The sequence below is a fragment of the Neltuma alba genome, unplaced genomic scaffold, assembly GCF_004799145.2.
Source record: "Neltuma alba isolate B1F8T4 unplaced genomic scaffold, ASM479914v2 tig00012206_pilon, whole genome shotgun sequence".
Lineage (NCBI taxonomy): Eukaryota > Viridiplantae > Streptophyta > Magnoliopsida > Fabales > Fabaceae > Neltuma > Neltuma alba.
Genome location: NW_021636742.1, coordinates 175,574 through 196,239, shown reverse-complemented (window position 1 = coordinate 196,239; position 20,666 = coordinate 175,574). Strand labels below are relative to the sequence as shown.

Sequence of the window (20,666 nt, the reverse complement as noted above, 5' to 3'; positions counted from 1 at the left end):
TTCCAGCAAATAAAAAAAATTAAAACTTTTTATGAAGGATAAATCATGTTTGTGAATGATAGTCTTTATTGGATTTGGATGGCGTTGAAAATAAAACACATAAAAATATTCCTACTTTCGTATTCATCTTTCTTTAGAAATACCAAACCATATCAAAAGAAAAAGAAAAAGAAAAGAAATACCAAGCCAAATGGTGTCTTGGCATTCCTTCAACTTCAATATTAAGCATCGTTCAGCTCCAAAATAAAACTGACCGAAAAGGAAAAAGAGCTCTAAAAAATAGGTGACATTCGCCAGGTGTTCGAGGGGAAGGAGTATGAATTTTTGCATTTTATAAACATGGCTTTTCTCAAGATAAGCTCTGAAATTAATTAATATCACGGACATCATTCTCGTTTATTTCAATCTGTGTCCCTAAAAAATTATAGAATTTATATAAAAATATTATATTCACAAATCATCAATTGCACTGCTGCTTCAAAAAGAAGAAACGTAAGAAGCCAGAATCATGTGTCAGAGCAGAGTCTATTTAATTACAAGTATAGAAAGCATCTCTTTGAGTATGTCATCCATGATAGCATCTCCAATCTCAAAGTGAATGTCTCTACTTGGCCTCTGCAAATTTGTCCACACTTTTGATACCACACAGGAATCTGCATGCAGCAAGTTGGTGATATTCTGAGTCTCTCTACTACATCTTTTCTCCAGCAACCAGATTTTCCCTCTCTTTCCTTTATTTTCTTGGAATCCTCTGGCTTTTTCTGCCCTTCCTAACAGTTCCTCATGTTTCCCTTTGCTTCCATGAACAACGTGGTGGTGGAGTTTGTCTCTTTTTTGGCGTCTGAATTTCAGAATATTAGGGTTTAGGAGTAGCTTTGGAAGATAGGTTGAGAAGAATGGTTCTCCCTCAGGTTTCTGGGACAAAGTGTAAATAGCTGTCTCTGGCCCTTCTTCACTTTTGAATTCACACACTGTTCCATAACAATTAAATGATGCGACTTAAACTTGTAACGAAAAGATAATAATAATGCAACTTAAAGTAAATTTAATGTATATATTATATTTCTACATTAAATTACACACAATGTATTTCTGAATTTAAATACATTATCTCATGCTTTTGGCATTCTTAATAATTTATAAAATTTAACTTTACAGCACAATGAAATTTTTTTTTTGGTAAGATACACAATTATTTCTTAAAATGTTAAATTATTTGTAAGTTTCTGTTATCTTATTAAAAGTAATCCTATACTTCATTTAAGACGCAGGTTCAATCTAATTATTTATTGTCAGATTTTAAAAATAAAATTGTATTATGTAAAGTACTGACTTCGTTAGCACAAAATGTATAATTGAGGTTTTTGAAAGGAAAAATCACATGGAAATCTCACGTAAGAAATTTAATTATTAAAAGGTCTAAGTTTTACAAAAAATGTCACAGGATAACATGTAAATAGCACAAGTTAACAAGTAAATGGGACCTATAATTAATAATTAAAAATTCGTCTGAAACTTCTCTATGATTTTCCATTTTTGGATTTAACAAATGATAGAGGAAGTGCATGCTTTGTTAATCTAATTATAAGAGGGGGTAATACAATTTAATTAAATATTTAAAAAAAACAATGAAATTTCTCTCTAAACGACATTAAATATTATAAAGGAGACAGCCGAACCTGAATTAGCGAATGGTTGTTCCCATTTCTTCTCTACTGTACTTATCCAACTGGGTTTTGCACCTGCATCCACCTGTGGTTAGGGTTTAACCATCAGTCTCAATAATAAGATCATGTGAATTTGAAAATTCTAGTCATGTTCAAATTAATTAAAAATAACAACATTCAGTTTACATATAAAATTCCCTTCTATTAATACAATTGTAAATTATTAATATGCCTGGTATCCCACCAGTCATTTTTCCTGTCACAAACTTGCAACAATAACTTGACGTCGCATTTTTTAAAACTAAAAACTATCCATAAACTTCCCACTGTTATACAAAATTGAATTTAGCAAAAAAAAAGTGTGAGCTTGAAGATTTTAAACGCTCAGTAATCAAGATTACATTTTCCCCAAAAATCATTGTTGCTCCGTCAAATCCAGGACATGCGCACATTAATGATGTTGTTTCCGAGCTAATTTGAAAATTTTGGTAACATGAAGCTAACAATGTGTGTGTGTGTGTGTGAGTTCTTGTTTATATAAAAGAATAAGAATTGGTTAAGTTACCTGTAGTCGTCTGAATTCGGGGAGTGTGAAAGAGTGAAACATGTTAACAAGCTTTGGACTATAGTCATGGCAAATTAAGCCGTCGTCTTCTTCACCATCTTCATCAGAAGCTGCATCAGTGGCAACCCATTTCGTTGAGAGCTTCTGATGATTCTGATGATCATTTAATGGAACGAACCTGTTAAATAGAGACCTAAGGATGGAGGAGGAAGCATGGAAGAACCTTTTCCTGATATTGTGCTTTTCATAATTGATCTGCCACTTTAGGGTTTTCTCTGAAGAAGAGGAAGAAGAAGAACTAACGTGGTAGCCATCATCAATATGGGAGCTGAAATTCTTGAGAAAGAAACTTCTTTCTGAGAGGTAATTATGGAGTGAAAAAGGTTCTTGCTGGTGTTGGAGGTGTTCTTTTAGCTGTTTTACTGATGCAGACTTGGATGCCTCCATTTCCAAGCGATAGGAAAAGAGAAACTGAAGAACACTAGTTGTGAGCAGTGTGTGTGAAAGCTAATATAACGTACATGTGTGTGTGGGTGGGTGTGTTGGTAATGGATGTAAAGTGGATTTGAAGGCTTTGGAGTTCAAATGAACGTGAAGCGAATGGCAAGAGAAAAGTAAATGATCGACCAAGGGATCCAAAAAGCAGAGTTGCAAATTTAGAAAAACGACAGTCATAAAAATCTGACTCTTTTTAGACTAAAATATTACTCCTCCGGTCCTTAATATAGGACCCAATTCTTGAGTTAGTTTTAATCCTAAATATAAGGCCCATTTATCATATTTATCAATTTTCTCTAAATTACCCCTATAGATACTCTCTCAACCATAATCAAGTAAAAAAAAGAGATGAGGTATTAAGAAAGATGATTGTGGTGTTTTAGGAAAAATGTGTTATATTTCTTATAATTAACTAACTTATCTAACTTCCTTAATATAATCAAATTAGTTAAATGGATCTTATATTAAGGACCGGAGGAGTAGTATGTTTTATGGGATTAGAGATTAACCTTTTTGAAAACCAATTTGGAGCGGAGTAACCTGAAAAACAAGGTAAGTAAAAATGTTTAAGTTAGTAGTTCATCAAACTTAATATTAGCTGTTGGCCAGAAATAGAAAAGAGGACAAACTACTTCAATAATTAATAACTAATAAATTATATTTAACGTACATACACTTAAATAATCAACCCTCTTGCTATGGATTAATTAGTTTTAGTCTTAATGGTACCACCAGGGAGTGTGTGCCTATATATATATATATATATATTAAAGAGATTAGAAGCAACTTTGGATTGCTTTTGGTTGCATTTTGCAGGTTAAGAGCAACATGTAGGGCATATCATTTTCTCTTTTGGACGTTAAATCAAAAGCTTTTGTTTTACTTAATAGGGTTCGGAATATGAAAGGCCCTTTTATCAGTCTGTCATGTCCTTCACTGTCTTTTAATATCACATATTTTATTTATATATATAATCCTAATAATCGATCGATATCACGTGGGTGTGGGACTTGCACAGATCAGGAGCCACATTACTTTAATAATAATAATAATAATAAATGATTTGAGTAAAGAAGAGAGGGATATTCAATTCATCAAACATATGGTGGGTACATCATCTTTAGGCATATCGTATACGTTATTTCTTGAAACTGTCAGGTGACACTTAAAGTCTGGCAAAGTAGTAGTGATGATAAACCAATTCATCAAAACCCCAGGGAAATTGTACATTCCAAACTCTCTTTTGTTTTGGTTTGAATCAGATTGGTTTTGTTATGAATATTCTTGTTTAATTACTTGTATCAGGAAAAGAACTTGTACTCTCAATAACCTGATAGTTAATCTGTTATGTATATATCTGGCCATGATCTTCTTATTCATACATATCAGAAAGCATTGTAATAATTGTTTTGTGTATCTGAAAAAGCATTTTGGAAGCTTTATCTGACATGCACATATTGAGAAGTGGTTGGCCATAAATCATAATGATTAAGCTCTCTGATGATACTTCTGAGAATTGTGCTGTTTTGCAGTACATAAATGCCTGACCCCTTCTGTTTTTTTCCTCTCCCTCCAATTCTGTGTTCATCTTTTTTCTTTTCTTTTCTTTCCCACTTTCCCACCATTTTCTTGGCCCGCTGCTTTATATTTCACCCTCAATGGTAAATACAGATTACTGGCAACTTTAGTATATCATGCGATCTCATCTCTCAAGGTTTTTAGGAACCTTTTGTTCCTCCTTTAGCCATGCATATATCACTATACTTGAGACAGTACGATTCACTATCTAAATTACATTTGATTTAAACTGTCTACCTGTGGACTAAGGGTATGTTTGGATTAACGTTAGGCAAAACTGACTTCTAGTTCGACTGACTTTTGTAACTGAAATTAGAGTAAAAGTCAGTCAGTGTAATGCGATTTGTGTTTGGATAAGTGCTTATAAAAAGTCAGTTGAAAAAGTTGAAAGTTGTTTGGATGATTAATAGAAAAATTAGTTTAGTTGTAAAATGACTGAAAAGGGCATGAACTTTATTGAATAGTAGTGTTTGAAATTTTATGTTTTTAATGTGATAATAGTTTGAAAAAAATATGTAAAATTATTATGAAAATATAAATAGTTTATTTGTGAGATTATAAAATAAAAATATTTGTTACGGAGAAAAATTTGAAAACACATTGTAGATAATTAATTAAATATACATGATGGACAAATATGAATATAAATTAAAATTCATTTGGCCTCTAATTAAAGTAAATGAAATCAGATAACTAATTAGATCATAAGCTTTACACAATTTTCCCATAAGTCAGTTAGAAAAGTTGATCCAGATTGCGTTGGATAAGTCAGTTAGAAAAGTTACTTTTTCCCATAAGTCAGTTAGAAAAGAAGCCCCATCCAAACAATCTTCTGAACCACAATAAGCCACTAACCTCAGTTTCACGCTTCCCCAGACACTTTTGGCTTCTCCAACTGCAATCCAAACATAGCCTAAGAAGGTTTTCTCTCATGGTTCTCTGTAGTCCTACTTTGATCTCTCAAGGTGAATAATAAATACTAAGAAATTTTTTTTAAATATAAGATCTAATTAACTAATTTTGTGATACTTTTTCAGGAACTACCTCTCGAATAATGATTAAAAGCTAATGCACGGATAAATAGGAGTATTATGAGATAAAAAATTTAATATGAAAGACAACAATAAATGAGACCTTATATTTAAGATTGAATTGAAACCCTTAAATAGATTCTATAATCAAGTAGCAGTAGGAGTGCTTTATTTTGTATAGAACTTCATAGGCTTGGCTCCTGTGGCTCAAATTTCAAAAGTGATGAATGGTGGAGTGCATGAGAGAGGAAGCCTCTATATACTTTTTTAGTTGTAGTTATAGGGCAGTATGAAAATTTTTCACATGAATATATAATTTTATCCTCCATTTATTACTATGTCTACTTTTTTTTTTGGACTCATTACTATGTCTACTTTGCTCTAAAAAAAATATATGTATAATGTATAAAATTTTAAAACAGAGTTAATAAAATTTAAGGTTTTTTTTTTTTTACCTACATAAAATATGTTGAAAGTGACTTATATTGGGCAAGATTGATGACATTTGGAGCTAAGAGAGTTTATCACTTCCGTTAATTACTTTATTGGTGTCTAATGAATAACATCATTATGTTAAAGTAGCAAGTTACTTAAGAGGTTATTAGTGGGATGAATTGGTTAATTAATTGGTTTCTCTCTCTAAAAGTTCGGATGCCGCCACAACCATATGATGAGAGGAAGGAATGTTTTCAGCGATTTGTCGGAATTTTGCTTTGTTTCTTTGTTGGGTTTTGTTTTTACTATTCTTTTGTCTGATGCGTAATAAATAAAGATCTTTAAAAAAAAACAAGAAAAGAATCTTACAAATAATTAAATATATATAAAAAATACATGTAATGATCAGCTATTTCGATTTTATCCCCGTTAATTTATTGTCAGATTATGCTCCTCACATTCTTGATATAATATAGAATTTAATTGTTAAGTTAATTTTAGTCTTAAATATAATATTTATTTCTCATATTTATCAGTTTTTCTAAATTACTCCTATAAATACTCCCTCAACCATAATCAAGTAAGAGAAGGAGGGAGGATATTAAAGAAAATGATTATAGTGTCTTAGAAAAAAACATGTTATATTTAATATAATTAACTAACTTAACTAACTTTCTTAATATAACTACATTAGTCTTGCACTAAGGACCAAAAGTGTAATTAAATGGAATGGATGGTTTGAAAAGAATAAGATGATACCAAGTTTGGTCATTAATTTCAATTTACATCGATAACTGAAAGAGTAGTGGTTGACAACTTAGGATGCAGGGATTGACAACTATCGCGGCTGGTTTGACAACTTAGGGTGTGATATGCTGAGAAAATATGTTGTCAAACTAGCCGTGATAGTTGTCAATCCCTGCATCCTAAGTTGTCAACCACTACTCTTTCAGTTGTCAATGCAGACTTAAAAAAAAAAAAGGTAATTTGGTAATTAAACAAATAAAATTTATTGCAAAAAGGTCTCTTGGAACTTCATAATAATTTTATAATTTCAAGGGACCTTTTGTATTTAATTCCCTTAGGTGGGACCTCATTGCAATTCTCCCTTTTATTTAACTCATATCACTTGATAAGTTAGGTTGATGTTAAAATAATTTTGCAAATGAAAAAGCTTATTTTATTTTATTACTCTTTTTGGGGTAAACAAGGACACAGGAAAAAAAAAAAAGGACCCCAACCAAACCCCACAAGCAAACATTTCATCAAATGAAATTGCTAATGTTGTCTTTCACTTACTTAAAAAAGAAGATAATAATTATTAAGGAATTAGTGTGATCTTATTATAATGTTAAACCGATCATTAAGTTCCCACGCCATGAGGTCCATTAAGCATGCCTCTCGTGCGAGCATGCCCTATATCATCATCTTGTAAGTAACTTTACACACAAACACCCAAAAAATAAAATAAAATTATAATTGACTAGTTTTGACCATAACATTTCATGATTGTTTGGCCACTAAAGTTGAAGTCAAAGGGCTATTAAGAAATTCTATTTTTTTTTTCAAATGAAAAGTTGCAGAAATATGCAAACACATTAAATATCATGTAGAACCCATGTTTATTACTACCTACAGTCCTAATTATAAAACCTCATTTATAGTTTATATATCTTAATTTCTTAGGACCATGACATGTCAATGCACTAATTGGTCGAGCCTACTTTTGGATGTATACATGGTTAAATTTCTGGTAGATCGACTAAAGCATGTGTGTTTTCCTTTTTTCTTTTTCTTTTTTCTTTTTCACTCATGGCTTAAATAACCAGAGATAAAACTAAATAGGTGTGTGTGAAAATGAAGTTATATAAATACTAAACCCTTTATCCTAGATAAAAGAGTTATAATTGAGGAGTTTGGTTTGCTCTTAAATATGTAAAATCTCATTCTAATCCATCTTTCTAATTTATAAATTTTTTTAAACTATCTATATTAATTGCACATATTAAAGGAGGATTTTCATAAATAAGATAGTTTTTCAATATGAATAATTAAAGGATATTATAAGAACACGTATTTTTTTTTACAAATAACTAACTTTAATTTATTTTCTTATTTCTATAAATTAATTATATATCTAACTCTTATATGTATGATCAGAAAAAGTACTAGCTATTGTCTATGTTTGCCTGTATATACATATGATTCCTAAATTTTATTTTAAATTTTGTGAATGGAATCTAACGAAATATACATTTTCATATAGAGGGGGAGGAGGGTACGTCTATGGTGGAGCAATTAAAAAACGTTGACGAACCCAAGGAGCTTTTGTATATTCACCAAAATGCATTATTTGTAAGTGGAGATTCAACTCCCAACCTCAATTAGGCCTTTGCCTGACTTTGATCACATTTGAGTAATTCCACTTGTTGACTTCCATCAATTGCATGAAGTCAATTATATTCCTAACAAATCTGTCAACAAAAACTATATATATTAAAAAGATGTAGAATTGGTCATTGTTATCGGTAGTGGATACTAGGCTCAACCAAAAACATAAAAAGAGAATTAGATTTTTGAGATACAAATAAATAATTCCTAAACTTGATATAGTAAAGTTTTGAATGAAGATGGTGATGAATTTTTTTTAAAAAAAAAATTAATTTATACATTATTATTTTCATCATTAATCGGTGAGCTAACAAACAAGATATTGAGGGTTTGATTACACAGTTTAGTGTTAAAATAATTTTTAAAAAAAGGAGGAAATTAAAGATGAAAATATAAAAACACTGTTCAAACATGCATAATAATGAAGAGCAATTTTAATTGTAGGGCTGGTAATTAGATGATAATGAGTATGCATACAATAAATTAAAGAATCCAAAGGGTAAAGTTGCATTTATATGCCACTCCCAATTTCAACGCAGTGTGGCTATATAAATAGCTATCATATTCTCATTCTAAATGCGTCTCTCACAGAATTCCAATTTGGGAACTTGGCAAATTCTACGAAGAAACAGAAAAATGTCATCATCTAAGCCAACACTATCTTCTCTTTTCATGGCAGCTATCTTCTTCTTCTTCTTGGTCTGCAGCCACACACTTGCAATCCGACCAATTCCTGCCTCTTCTCCTTCTCCTTCTCCTTCTTTCTCCGTTTCTCCACATGAGGTGAGTGATCAGTTTCAGTTATTTTCTTGTTTCAGAATTGCTTCAAGTACCTTACATATAAACTTTAATGAAAGTTGTTGAGCTGACCATATGAATTTGACGTCCCTGAAGGGTTTGGAAGTGAAGAGGTTGATGAACAACGCAGAGGAAAATTGTGAAGGCAGTGAAGAAGAAGAAGAATGTTTGATGAGAAGAACACTTGCAGCCCACTTAGATTATATCTACACTCAGAAGCAAAATCCATGAAATGAGATCCTCTAAATCATCATCCTCTCATTTAATCTGTGTTATATTTTCAGTTTCCGATATACATATTAGGGAATACTTAATGATAAACAGTTGTTTTTCAAGCAAAAAAATTTTGGTGTACTGTCCTCTTAATTCCATATTGTTTGAGTCAATATTTTATTATTGTACTTATATGCATGATTCCATATATGAATACCAGTTAAGTCCTTTGTTTTTCTCTCAAGCTCTTCAACTCTTGCAGATGCAGGCAGGCTTTCTTTTAATTAATTTAATAATTAATATTCATCGATGATTTCATTTTCTGTTGATTACATATTGTAAACCAAATTATGATATTTATAAAGAATTTGAGCGTCTACCTAACCCCCGTTTGCTCCATATATTTTCGGCAAAACTTGCTCTCTTAATATAGGTGTTACGTTCATATATTTGTTTTTATTTAACTTAATCTATTTAAAATTATAGGTAGCCAGACCCAGTAAAATATCAAGTAAAAAAACATTAATTCTGTACAGTGACAATTCGAAGCTCTCTTATTTTTGAAGATCTTAATTAATTGAATGGTCGTAATCAAACCGATACAAAATATAATGGGATATGGAATGATGAAGATAAGCATATAGGCTGTAAAGTTTCCAAGTTGCTGGGGAAAAAACCAACAAAAATGGACCGAAAGTTCCTTTAATTTCCAAAGTGAATAATAATAACTTGTGTGGGGAATCATAGACTTTTTAACTTTCTTAATGTACAATCAATCTTATAGGTTTGGTAAAATTATATTCAAAATTGATGATTTTAATTTCCAGCCCGGCCATAATGTTTAATTTGTTGCTACCAAGAAGATTGTTCCACGGGCCACTTGATTTCATTTGCTTAAGTTAATGACCATGCCTATCAAATTATTCAGACATACACTATTAATTAGGATATTTTGATGAGTTATTCCGTCTACATCATGTAACCAAATACTGTGCTTTATTTAATTAATGTGTTGATTATAACAGGTCACCGTAAACATTTGTGGATTTACACCACAGTTCGTAGTCTAGAAAGCCTGAAAATATAACAAGGTTTTTTTTTCCCAAAAGAAAGATATACAAAATTTTCCATTTAGTAATTAAAAGTCCCATTTTTTTCTTAACTATTGTTAATAGCAGTAAAATTAAATATTTGAAAATATAATCTTGCAGATAATTATTTTAATGGATTAAATTTAAAAAATATATCAGTTAAAAAAAACCTCATCAGCAAAAAATTTTTTTTTTCTAATCTCGGCTCTTTAATATAAAAGTTAGATAAATAATTTAAAAATATTAAAAAATTATTTAAGTTAGTTCTTTAACTCAAATGTGTGATTGGTCTCCCTAAACTATCCTCTTTAATTATGTATGTTGAAATACTTTTTGGTAGAAACCTTTTACGGTCAACAATAATATTTAGGAGAAAATATGGAAGACAATAAAATAGACCAAGACTTTATATTTAGGACTAAATTCAACTTCTAACTAATTTTTATATTAAGCACCAGAGGTAGTATAAAGAAGAAAACTCCCTTTTATAGAATATAGTGTCTTGGTTCGCCCAACACACATATGGCCAATTAATGAGAATGGATTAAGGAAATTAAATAACAATGTATATATACAAATAATCAATAATTAGTCACTTAGCATTTGATGGTATATATATTATTGTCTCACACATATGACACAAAAGCAGACCAAATGCATCTATTTGTCAGTGGTTACTAAGAAAAACCAACAGCATAAGCTAGGCATGATAAAACTGTTAATAATAAGTGCTTAGAAAAATAAGTGCTTAGAAGCATAGGTTTGGTTTCACATTAAAAACACTATGCCAGGAAAAGGTAATTAATGTCGTTCAAGCATTACTTTTAACATCGGTTATACTAAAATTATAAGCTGCTTATACTAAAATCACGTTTTAGTTACAACTGTATTTTGTCATATGTACGTACAAACTCATTACAAGCAGATTTTTATTATAAGCTGTGTCAAAAATATGTCCATGAAGTTCTAGAATACCCCACAATACTCTTCTATTCCTTTTTATTCCCTCTTTTTCTTTTTTAATGGGTCTTTGATGATTACTAAAGGACTCGTATGGACTTTGATGTTGTTCGTCGTAAGCTGAGTTATGCGCCGCTTTATTATATATTGTTGAGTTATAAGATATTACCTCTTATTCTTGATATAAGGCTCAGTAAACTAATGTGAAGAGATTAAGAAAGTTAAATAAATTATTTCAAAATATTGTATTTATTATTTTTTTTCCAAACTAATTTGTCTGGTATATAAACTGATATATAATCTAATTATACATGTAAGTATTTCAAATAAATCAGGTAAGATATGTTATAATTAACTATTTTTTTAATTTTCTCATATTAGTCAATTAGATCGGTAGTAATAATTAATTAAGTTGGCCTGCAACCATGATTGTGACATCTCCCGAGTTGGTCATCATTGATGGTGTTTGCCTCTTTTCATGATGATGAAAGCACCCCTTTCTATCTTAGCGGGTTAGTCAATAGAAACTTTAATTATAGCTTATGTCCGTTGAGGAGAATGTTTAAGATTAGTGTAGGCCCTGTTTGGTTGGCATGCATGATTATTTGAATGAAATGAGAATGAGAATATGAATGTTCACGGGCAAATGAATTTCGGATTTCCTCCACTTAATGATGGGATGATGACTTGTTCTTAGGAATGTGAGGCCTTGTCGATATGAAACCCTTCAAAATAAGGACTAATTATGCTAATTAATCTCTAAACCTCTTATACTTGAATTCAGGTCTTTTTAGTCCATAAATTTTTAAATAAGAAATTTTCACCGATTTTCTTTTCTAAAAGGAGATTTTTTTTTGGGAAATATCCCAAAAAAATGATTATTAAATTTTAAAATTTCAAATCAGTATTAGGTACTATACTCGTAAAAAAATGACTACACTAAAAAAACAAAAGATAATATATTTTTGTAATAATTCCTGATTTAGAATTTTAAAATTTAACAATCATTTTTTTTATATTTTTCCTTTTTTTCCCCCAATTTTTCCTATAAATATTTCATTTTATTTTCAAATTTATTCTCATTTTTATTTTTTTTTAACTACCCTTGAATTAATCTTTTATAAGGCAGACATACTCATTTTTCTGGCTTCTTGGATTTTCTCGTGTGGAAAGAGGAAATCAGAGAATATTTTGCCGTTAACATTGAAACTACAAGTGCCGTACGGAATGTTCTGCTGAATGGGGAACCCAATTAGAGTGTCTGACTTGACAACTCGGGATTAATTGTGCTAATTAACCTAATCATTTTGCTCCTAATTATATGTTTATATGCCTTGCACAAATCAAAACCTTTGTTTCTACAACTTCATGCTTACAAAATAAGCTTTGGGAGGAGGGGGCAACATCTTTTTCACTCTCCTATAATGCATTTTAAAAGGGGTTGATTAGTAATCTCAATCATATATATTACTACCTCTGGTCTTAATTGGTCTTAATTATAAGATCTTGTTTATAGTCTATAAATAATGTCTTATAAATAGAATCAACGATAGTATTTTAATTACACCTAACTATACAAACTTTTTTAAACATCTCCGTGCAACTCATTTTTGTTGTTTACTAAATTCATTATGGGAGAAAATAATCTTAAGGGGTGTTTGGATAAGAACAAAACTATGGTTTCAGAAGTGCTTTTACGGAATACGAAGTAAATATGTGGAGGAGATTGTCTCGTTTGCAGAAAAGTGCTTCTGAAAAGTGATTCTGGGTGTTTCCAAACACCCCCTTAATCATCATATGTAACCTTGGTCATGGGGCTTATTTTGCCATAATTGATTGGGTTGGAGAAATTCAGGCCCAAAACAAATCTGTATTGAAAAAGAAAAAGAGCCCGAATTTATTTTATATTAGGCTTGTTTTAGGCTGGATGGGCCGATTATGGTCTGATTGGCGCCAACACAGTGATTTTGGCGCCATAAAAAAATGGCCTTTCAATTCGACGTTCACCCTTCCCATTCCGAGAGAAAAGAGAATCTGGAGCCACAATTCGAGAGAGAGAAACTGAAAAATCAGAATGGGAAAAGCGAAACAGTACTTCCTTTTGAAGACAGAGCCATCAGACTGGTCATGGGAGGACCAAGCCTCCAATGGAGGCATCACCAAATGGGACGGCGTCAAGAACAAGCAAGCTCAGAAATACCTCAAGTCCATGGCCCTCCACGATCTCTGCTTCTTCTATCACTCCGGCGCTAAGGCCCGCCGCGTCGTCGGCGTCGTGACCGTCATCCGTGAGTGGTACGTGGAGGGTGAAGACGGCGCTGTGGACGTGAAGGTGGTTGGGGAAATGAGGAGGCCGGTGGACCTGAAGGAGATGAAAGGGGACGGAGGATTGAAGGACTTTGCACTGTTCAAGCAGCCTCGGCTCTCTGTTGTCCCGGTCTCGGAGGATATCTGGAAAAAAATCTGTGAGTTGGGAGGTGGCTATGAAGGGGACGGTCAAGACGGAACGGAGGGCGAGGAGGATGAACTGAAGGAGACGCCGAAGAAGGAGAATAATTAGGGTCCTTGGGGAAATGGCATGATAGGTTTTTGTAGATTTGCCTGCTTGATCTGTGTGGTTTAGACTTTTGCATGGTGGGACAGAAATGTAAAATGGGGAAGAAGAGGGATCAGAGTAATCTTTTTTGTTCGGTTTGTGGGGATGAAATTGCTTGTTGGATGGGCGTTTGTAAATATGCCTCCTCCCTGATCCCTGGTTAGGTCTTTTTGCTTGGCTTTGTAACGAATCGTTTTTAGTCTGGCTAGATTTGTTACGTTACTTTCGTGCGTTATTATACCGATCCATGCCCGATCAGATTCAGAGAACTCCGATCTCCCAACTCCTAAGAATCAAGAAGGTGGGAGCTTAACCGAGGGAGGTTTGGTCTAGTAAAATGGGTCACTTTTTCACAACACAATGGATCAAAATTTGAGTTCAAAAGAGGTACTCACGTTTAGTATTCGAGCATAATATCCGATCAGGATTGCCTACTTTATGATGAAGATACCTATGCCTATCCAAAAAATAAATAAATAAGGGTGTGGGCGTTCGTAATGTTCCATTTTGGGGTTAGGTTTGGGTCGAAGGAGTACCATAATTGGTTGCCATGCTGGGCTGGATTGAAAATTTTCCAGCCTATCAGGAGGTGGGTTGATTTAAGCCCGTCCCGCCAAGAGAGGGCGTGTATTGTCACTGCCAATCATGAGAGCTAGGCATGCATCCTCCTATTTAGATTGCGAATTATGGTATGAACAGTATGTTTAAATTTAAAAAATAATACTCATTCCAAAAAAAAATTAAAAATAATAAATTTTAACAAAATTATCATTTTAAAGAGATTTTCTAAGTGGAGATATTGAGAAATCATCATACATCACGAAAGTGTCTCTTTTGAAATATAATGCAACTTCATAGATGTGGGATGGTGAAAAATCTTATAAGATTACCGAAGGTTTCCCTAATACTTGGTGCCTTTTGCTATGTTATTGGTTTTGATATTCAAAAAGTAAAAAAAATTTTACAATACCCAATTTACTCTGATATGATCACCATTCTAACCCGGTCATGTGCTTTGAAAAACTTGCGAGTAAAATTCAAAAGTTCGCAAGTCTTTTACAGAAATTAGGATTCAGGACAAAATAAACCAGCTTAGCCAAGCCATACTCCCTCAGGCCAAAAAAAAAAATACGCAAAAGGACACGCTATGCCCCCAAATGTCCACAGCAATCAAATGGGGTATCAAAGGAGAAATTTTACTTCTCGGCAGATATGTCGTTGAGAGCCATTCTGCGTCCTTTCCCTTCAAAGGTGAAATTGCTCCAAATGCAAACATTACCACACGCAAGGCTTCGTTCTGCAGAAGTTTTAAACGGCTCATGGCTCAGAACCTTGAGCGTCCGAGCATTCTCATCATCTGATTATGGGGACCAGTCACGTGGCGGCCTCCCGCGTTTCTACTCCGAAGTTCTTCCTCCTTCCAAGGCAATTTCCCCCTCCTTTATATACTGCGGTGCATTTTGTCTCACGATATCTGTTCTTGCTACTTTCACTCTGCTTATGTAACCGATTGTCCGTTCTCTTGAATGCTCAGGGTTTATCCTGTCCAAAACTTAGTTTCATTTTAGTGTGTCGTGTCGTTCACTGAGAGGATTATATTTTGCATTTTAGTAACTTCTTAGGATTTTCTTATTACCTGGTACTTTGAGTCATGGGTCACTATTTTTAGCGTCTAATATTCCATTTCAGATGACAATATTTCTTGCGGTTCTCTTGTTGGGTTCGGGAAGTTTTTGATTCAGACGTAAAGTTGGCTTCTTTTTTTTTGGCGTTTAACGAATGACATTCATTTATAGAAACCACTGTGGCTAATGTGACCTCTGGTTGATTAAATATAATGATATATTTGTTTCTACTTTCTAATAATGCAGGGTAATATTGTGCGCGTACAAGGTGATGAATTCTGGCACATGACAAAAGTTTTAAGATTGAGCGCCAATGATAGGTAATTTTTAATGACTGTCATTTATGAATGACAGGATGGCTTGATTTATGCCAATAAGTCTTGACCCTGAAGCATGGTTTGGTTCTATCTTGCTAAATGATCTGGTATAGATGTCAAAATTTTGAACAAAAAGACAAATCAGCTATAAAACTCTGTATATCTTGTTAATGTGTCAGTTGCTAGTTTGTTTAGACTGAAAAGGGAAGGCTGAGAGGGAGTTTGCTCTGGCGGTGGATTTCGATTATTTTGTTCAAGGTTGTGGCATTGCTTGCTTCTATGTTTGTGATCCAATTGAAAAAAGTGGATGGACAGTTCTTTCTCATCTTTTTACATGTGGTGTATCATGCTTATTTCTAGCACTTATCTGGGATCCAGAGAAAACTTTCTTGATGATCGATATCGTACTGTGCAAGGGTAGAGCTCTTTAATGGGAAAGGAGGTTTAGTGGAAGGGCGCATACAGAACATTGATCGTACAGGACTTGATTTTGTAGCTTTGAATGATCCAAAGTTAATACCTCCGCAAAACGCTCAATGGCATGTGTTTGCAGGCTTTGGTAAGTTCTTGTAGTTTTATAAACCAGTTGTATACTTGCGGCACTATTTTGAAGACTTGTATTTTTCAATATGTTTTCTCACCTTTTGAGATCCAACCCCTGTTTAGGTACTCTGAAAGGTGGTCGGGCTGACTGGCTTGTAGAGAAGTGTGCGGTATGTTTCAGTTGTATATCAAGATGTTATTTGGTTAGATTTGGAATTTCTTTGTGTGACGGTGTTTTATTTTATTCATATTTTTAACTGCCATAGGAACTTGGAGCCAGTAGCGTAACTCCTCTCTTGACTGAACGTTGTCCATCAATATCAGAAAATCGGGTAGACAGATTGGAACGTGTCATTTTAGCAGCATCTAAACAATGTAACTACATTTTTTACTTGTATCTGATGTCAAAACACATTTAACTTCTATTAATAATTCACTAGATTTTTTGGCTTCATTTGGTTGGAGGGAGTTTTCTGTAGAGAAAAGAATGGAATGAAGATTCCAACACCCAACATGCTTGGTTCATTCTTTTGTTCTGCCATTCCACGTCAATTGAAATCCTTATTCCAGCTTTAGAGGGACTAGTCTGTCTAGTGAGGGTTCATTTGATTTGTGGAATATTTTTACTTACATTCTCACGTTTTTGTGCAGGCCAAAGGCTGCATGAAATGGTCCTGAAACCTCCAATAGAGATTGATGACCTTTTGCATCTTGTAAGTTCTACATTTTTTTTATGCCAGGGACTTTCATCCCTTCAAGTTCTTTGAGGAGAATTTGAACCACTTTTATGGTAACCTCCATCTTATTGCCCAGTGCTAGAATTATAGATAGTGGATATCAACATTATTGCATATTCTACTTGCCCTTTACTTTTGGGCATTCCAATCCCAACATGATGGATCTGATTCCATTGTGTTGTTTGTAGTCTGAGGCTACATAATGACTTTGATGTCAAAGAATACAATGGCATTTGAACTCATTTTCTACTCTCTTAGTAACCGGATCAACCTATTTGTTGTCCCTTAGATCGCACAATCCAAGCTCTCTCTCCTTGCAGCAGCCAAGGCAGCTCCTGTTCTTGGTGCATTGACGTCATCACAGGAAACTAGTGGCTTGATCATAATTGGACCAGAAGGAGGTTAGTTTGTCTAATGTTCAGTCCGTCTATTTGGTTTCACACTTTTGCTACATGTCTGAGCATCAAAGGGGATTTTGAATGATTGTTCATCTTGTGAGTTGAGGATAATTATTTGGTAAATTTCCACTCCCTCTTTATATTACAAATGGTAAGATTATCCGAAACAATACCATTAGTTTTTATGGGACAAACTTTAAGCTGGGAGCCCATGCCTTGTCTTGGCTTGGCTTGAGGGCTTTGGACAACCAGACTAAAATGTTAATCTGTGATGCCTATGATCTATTATCAACTTGAGAGGAAAAAAATTAAACGAAATTGATTATGGTTTGTTTTTGCTATGGAGTATTGTAGACTTCACAGAGAAGGAAGTCAATATGATGATAGAGGCGGGTGCTACTACTGTTGGTCTAGGGCCACATCGACTTCGGGTTGAAACTGCAGCAATAGCGCTTTTGGCTACTGTCATCATGTGGTCTGACGCTCAGAGAAATTCTGTCTCTTGACTCATTACCACAGGTAGATCATGCATTTATTTTCTAGATACAAACATACAGCTATAATTTTCCCTGTCTTTATTGGATAGGTAATTTTTTCACACAAGTGCTCATGTTAGTTCAAGCTAAAATTATGTCTGAGTATGGGAAACGCAAATAAATGCTCAAAAGTTAATGTAGACCACGGCCCTCCATCACTGGGTGGATTCGCTGAACGTCTGCGTTGAAACAGTTCGTCAATCAGATCCAAAATTCACGAACAAGGATATTTTGCATAATCTATTTTTATAGTCCTGTTCAACCCTATTTGATGTAGTTGCTGAGATCATGATATGATGATAATTTATTTGCTGCCCCAGTGTAATAGTGTTGCATCCATCTAATTGTTCTACTGTTTGGGACTGAATTAAAGTACGACTTATCAATGCAGAACCCAGATCAATTTGCTTGCAAACTGCAAGGGAATTATGTGTTATGAGTCCCATATTGGGGAGCCTCATAAGTGTGATGGGGTTTATAATTTCAAGGAACGCTCCCTCCTAGTAAACTAGTTTTTTAGGATTGGACTTTCTCTTTAGACTTGTGCAATGACATTATATCACACTCACACTTGCTGCCAAAATCATTCAGGACATAAGTAATTTGAACACCTCTTGCAAAAGAACTTTTTCATTCTTGCCGCCAAAATCTTGCTGAAAATAACGCATAAACATGTAAATATGTGAAGGGTCAGTCCTGTTCAAAAGTATTCCCGATATAATATATTTAATCTACTCACCTTCCATAAACTGGGGTTTACGAAAGATAAATTTTTAAAAAAGAAAAACTCGAGAGTATATTGAGTCTTGATAAGATTAGGAAAATGATAAGATTGATTATTGCCTTTGAAAGGAATAGATTATCATTTGTTTTTCTTCTGGTAAATATGTGAAACATCGATTCACGCTTGAACTGAAACAATGATCAAAGAAAACGTGTCTACGTTAGACCCAGTTATGATCTGAGGCCATTCTCATTTGAATGATGAAATTTATGGCATCTAGTGTTTTGTCCTTGTTCTGCCCTCAGGCTTTTAAAAATAGAAAACGTCCTTGTTACTTTATAGCAGCACAGGATTGCTGATTCGGGTACCCTGGATCTCCTGGCATGTTGTGACTTGATTTCTAGCTCTCTCTGGCAATGAACAAGATCAAGTCAAGCTTTGCACATCTTCTGCCTGAGAACTACATTGTGCAGCCAAGTTCTGTGTACTTCTCAGTTTCATGTGCTTTGTTCTTCTTAGATTACAGTTATCACGTGGGGTGTCTTGTATTTGCCTCCTTCATGTTTGTTCTCCTACCTTGTAGATGAAGGAAATTGAAATTTCTGATGAAGATAAGATACTTGCACGTGGATCTTAAAATATGTTGTTTTATGTCTGCAAGTTTTCACCTATAAACCCCTGTTAATTGAATCAAGTGTTTGGTGGTCATTTTTTATTCACTTCATTGACTTTGGAACACGCTTTTCATTTAGGAAAATTACATTGAGGTGCCATTGAAGGATCCTAATTCCAAACAAGTCTACGCATGAAATGCACAGATGTCTCTGAAATCTCTAGGTCTTTCGCTATGAACAATTTGTGGCGTCTAATAGCCATAATGCTCATATAATCAATCCCGAAAAGCTGTAGCCCAGAGAGTTCGGCTGGTTGGATCTCTGCCATTACTTTAGAAGGTAACGATGGTAGGGAAGATGGCTAACATCTTTCTACGGTTACTTGTTGAAATAGAAATGACACGTCTAGGATAGGCAAATAACAAGTAATGTTTAAAAATTTTAAATGCTAAAGGAAAAAAGAGATAATTATTTATTTTTTAAATTAGAGAGACTTCTACAAATAAAATAAGTCAAGGGAGCTTCCCCTCCTGGGGCTATGAGCCCAGTTCTTGCCAAGCTATTCAATATTCTTCTGATCCTATTTATAGGATGGAGAGAAGATATTTTTGTCCTCTTTATAAATTACTGAGAGAAATTTTTTGTATGGATATATAATTTTATTTTTCATTTATTATTGTGTTCACTTTGTTTATATGAGATATAATGTATGTTGAAGAGGAATAAAGTTGACAACTTGTTAAATTTTAAATGAAAGTTAATAAAATTTAAGATTTTGTTTGTTTGTATGAAATATGTTAAAAGTGACTTATAAATAGGACCAGAAGAGTAGTATACAAGACTAGCTCATTTAGAGGCTAATTTGTTTTGATTATTATAAAATGTGCCTGCTAGTATGCAAATGAAAGTGAGTTTGATCATATAATTTATAATTTGAAAAAAAAAAAAAAGAGTTTGAATTCAAACTTCGTGTATTTCATATGAAGAATAATATTTTGCCGACGTACAATTCATAAGTAAGAAACTGAGTATATTAATTGTGGGGTTAGGGGTCCCTGTGCTGAAAGATGTGTTCGTTTGTGGTTTGACTTTTAGGCAACATATAAGGATGGTGTTTACTGGGGAAGGTTTCTTTATGCAGTGTTATTATTAAGTTGCAATGAATGATCCAGAAAGAATAAGCTAAAATTCCACAGTTTAATATTCCTAATGTATCCACATTAATTCTACTTTAAAAAAATTTTTTGCCATTAATAATTCTACTTTAAAATTATAAGAGTTTTATATTTAGGACCGGAAGAGTATTACTTATGATTGATTCACCCGTTTCATATTCAATGTGAACTATT

General features: G+C 33.4%; 3 protein-coding genes across 6 annotated transcripts; 2 read left to right on the top strand and 1 right to left on the bottom strand.

The window, feature by feature from the left end:
• Positions 1-425: 425 nt before the first annotated feature.
• On the bottom strand, positions 426-2,731 carry LOC114724917 (uncharacterized). Its single transcript, XM_028911374.1, has 3 exons — positions 2,233-2,731; positions 1,680-1,752; positions 426-971 (listed from the first exon to the last, which is right to left on the bottom strand). The coding sequence occupies exons 1-3, from the start codon at positions 2,677-2,679 to the stop codon at positions 526-528; spliced, it is 966 nt and encodes a 321-aa protein (XP_028767207.1). The 5' UTR covers positions 2,680-2,731; the 3' UTR covers positions 426-525.
• Positions 2,732-13,250: 10,519 nt separating this feature from the next.
• On the top strand, positions 13,251-14,045 carry LOC114724979 (thymocyte nuclear protein 1). Its single transcript, XM_028911447.1, has one exon. It carries the CDS (start codon positions 13,302-13,304, stop codon positions 13,785-13,787), a length of 486 nt encoding a protein of 161 aa, XP_028767280.1. The 5' UTR covers positions 13,251-13,301; the 3' UTR covers positions 13,788-14,045.
• Positions 14,046-15,034: 989 nt separating this feature from the next.
• Positions 15,035-19,755, top strand: LOC114724928 (ribosomal RNA small subunit methyltransferase E). Of its 4 annotated transcripts, none has more exons than XM_028911386.1 (9): positions 15,035-15,248; positions 15,695-15,768; positions 16,182-16,324; positions 16,432-16,478; positions 16,575-16,683; positions 16,960-17,021; positions 17,335-17,446; positions 17,798-17,962; positions 19,456-19,755. In XM_028911386.1, exons 1-8 carry the CDS (start codon positions 15,036-15,038, stop codon positions 17,947-17,949), a joined length of 912 nt encoding a protein of 303 aa, XP_028767219.1. In that variant the 5' UTR covers position 15,035; the 3' UTR covers positions 17,950-17,962; positions 19,456-19,755. The 4 variants fall into 4 exon arrangements, with proteins under 4 accessions (XP_028767219.1, XP_028767218.1, XP_028767217.1 ...); XM_028911385.1 differs by lacking the exon at positions 19,456-19,755 and adding an exon at positions 19,054-19,422; XM_028911384.1 differs by lacking the exon at positions 19,456-19,755 and adding an exon at positions 19,046-19,422.
• Positions 19,756-20,666: the final 911 nt, after the last annotated feature.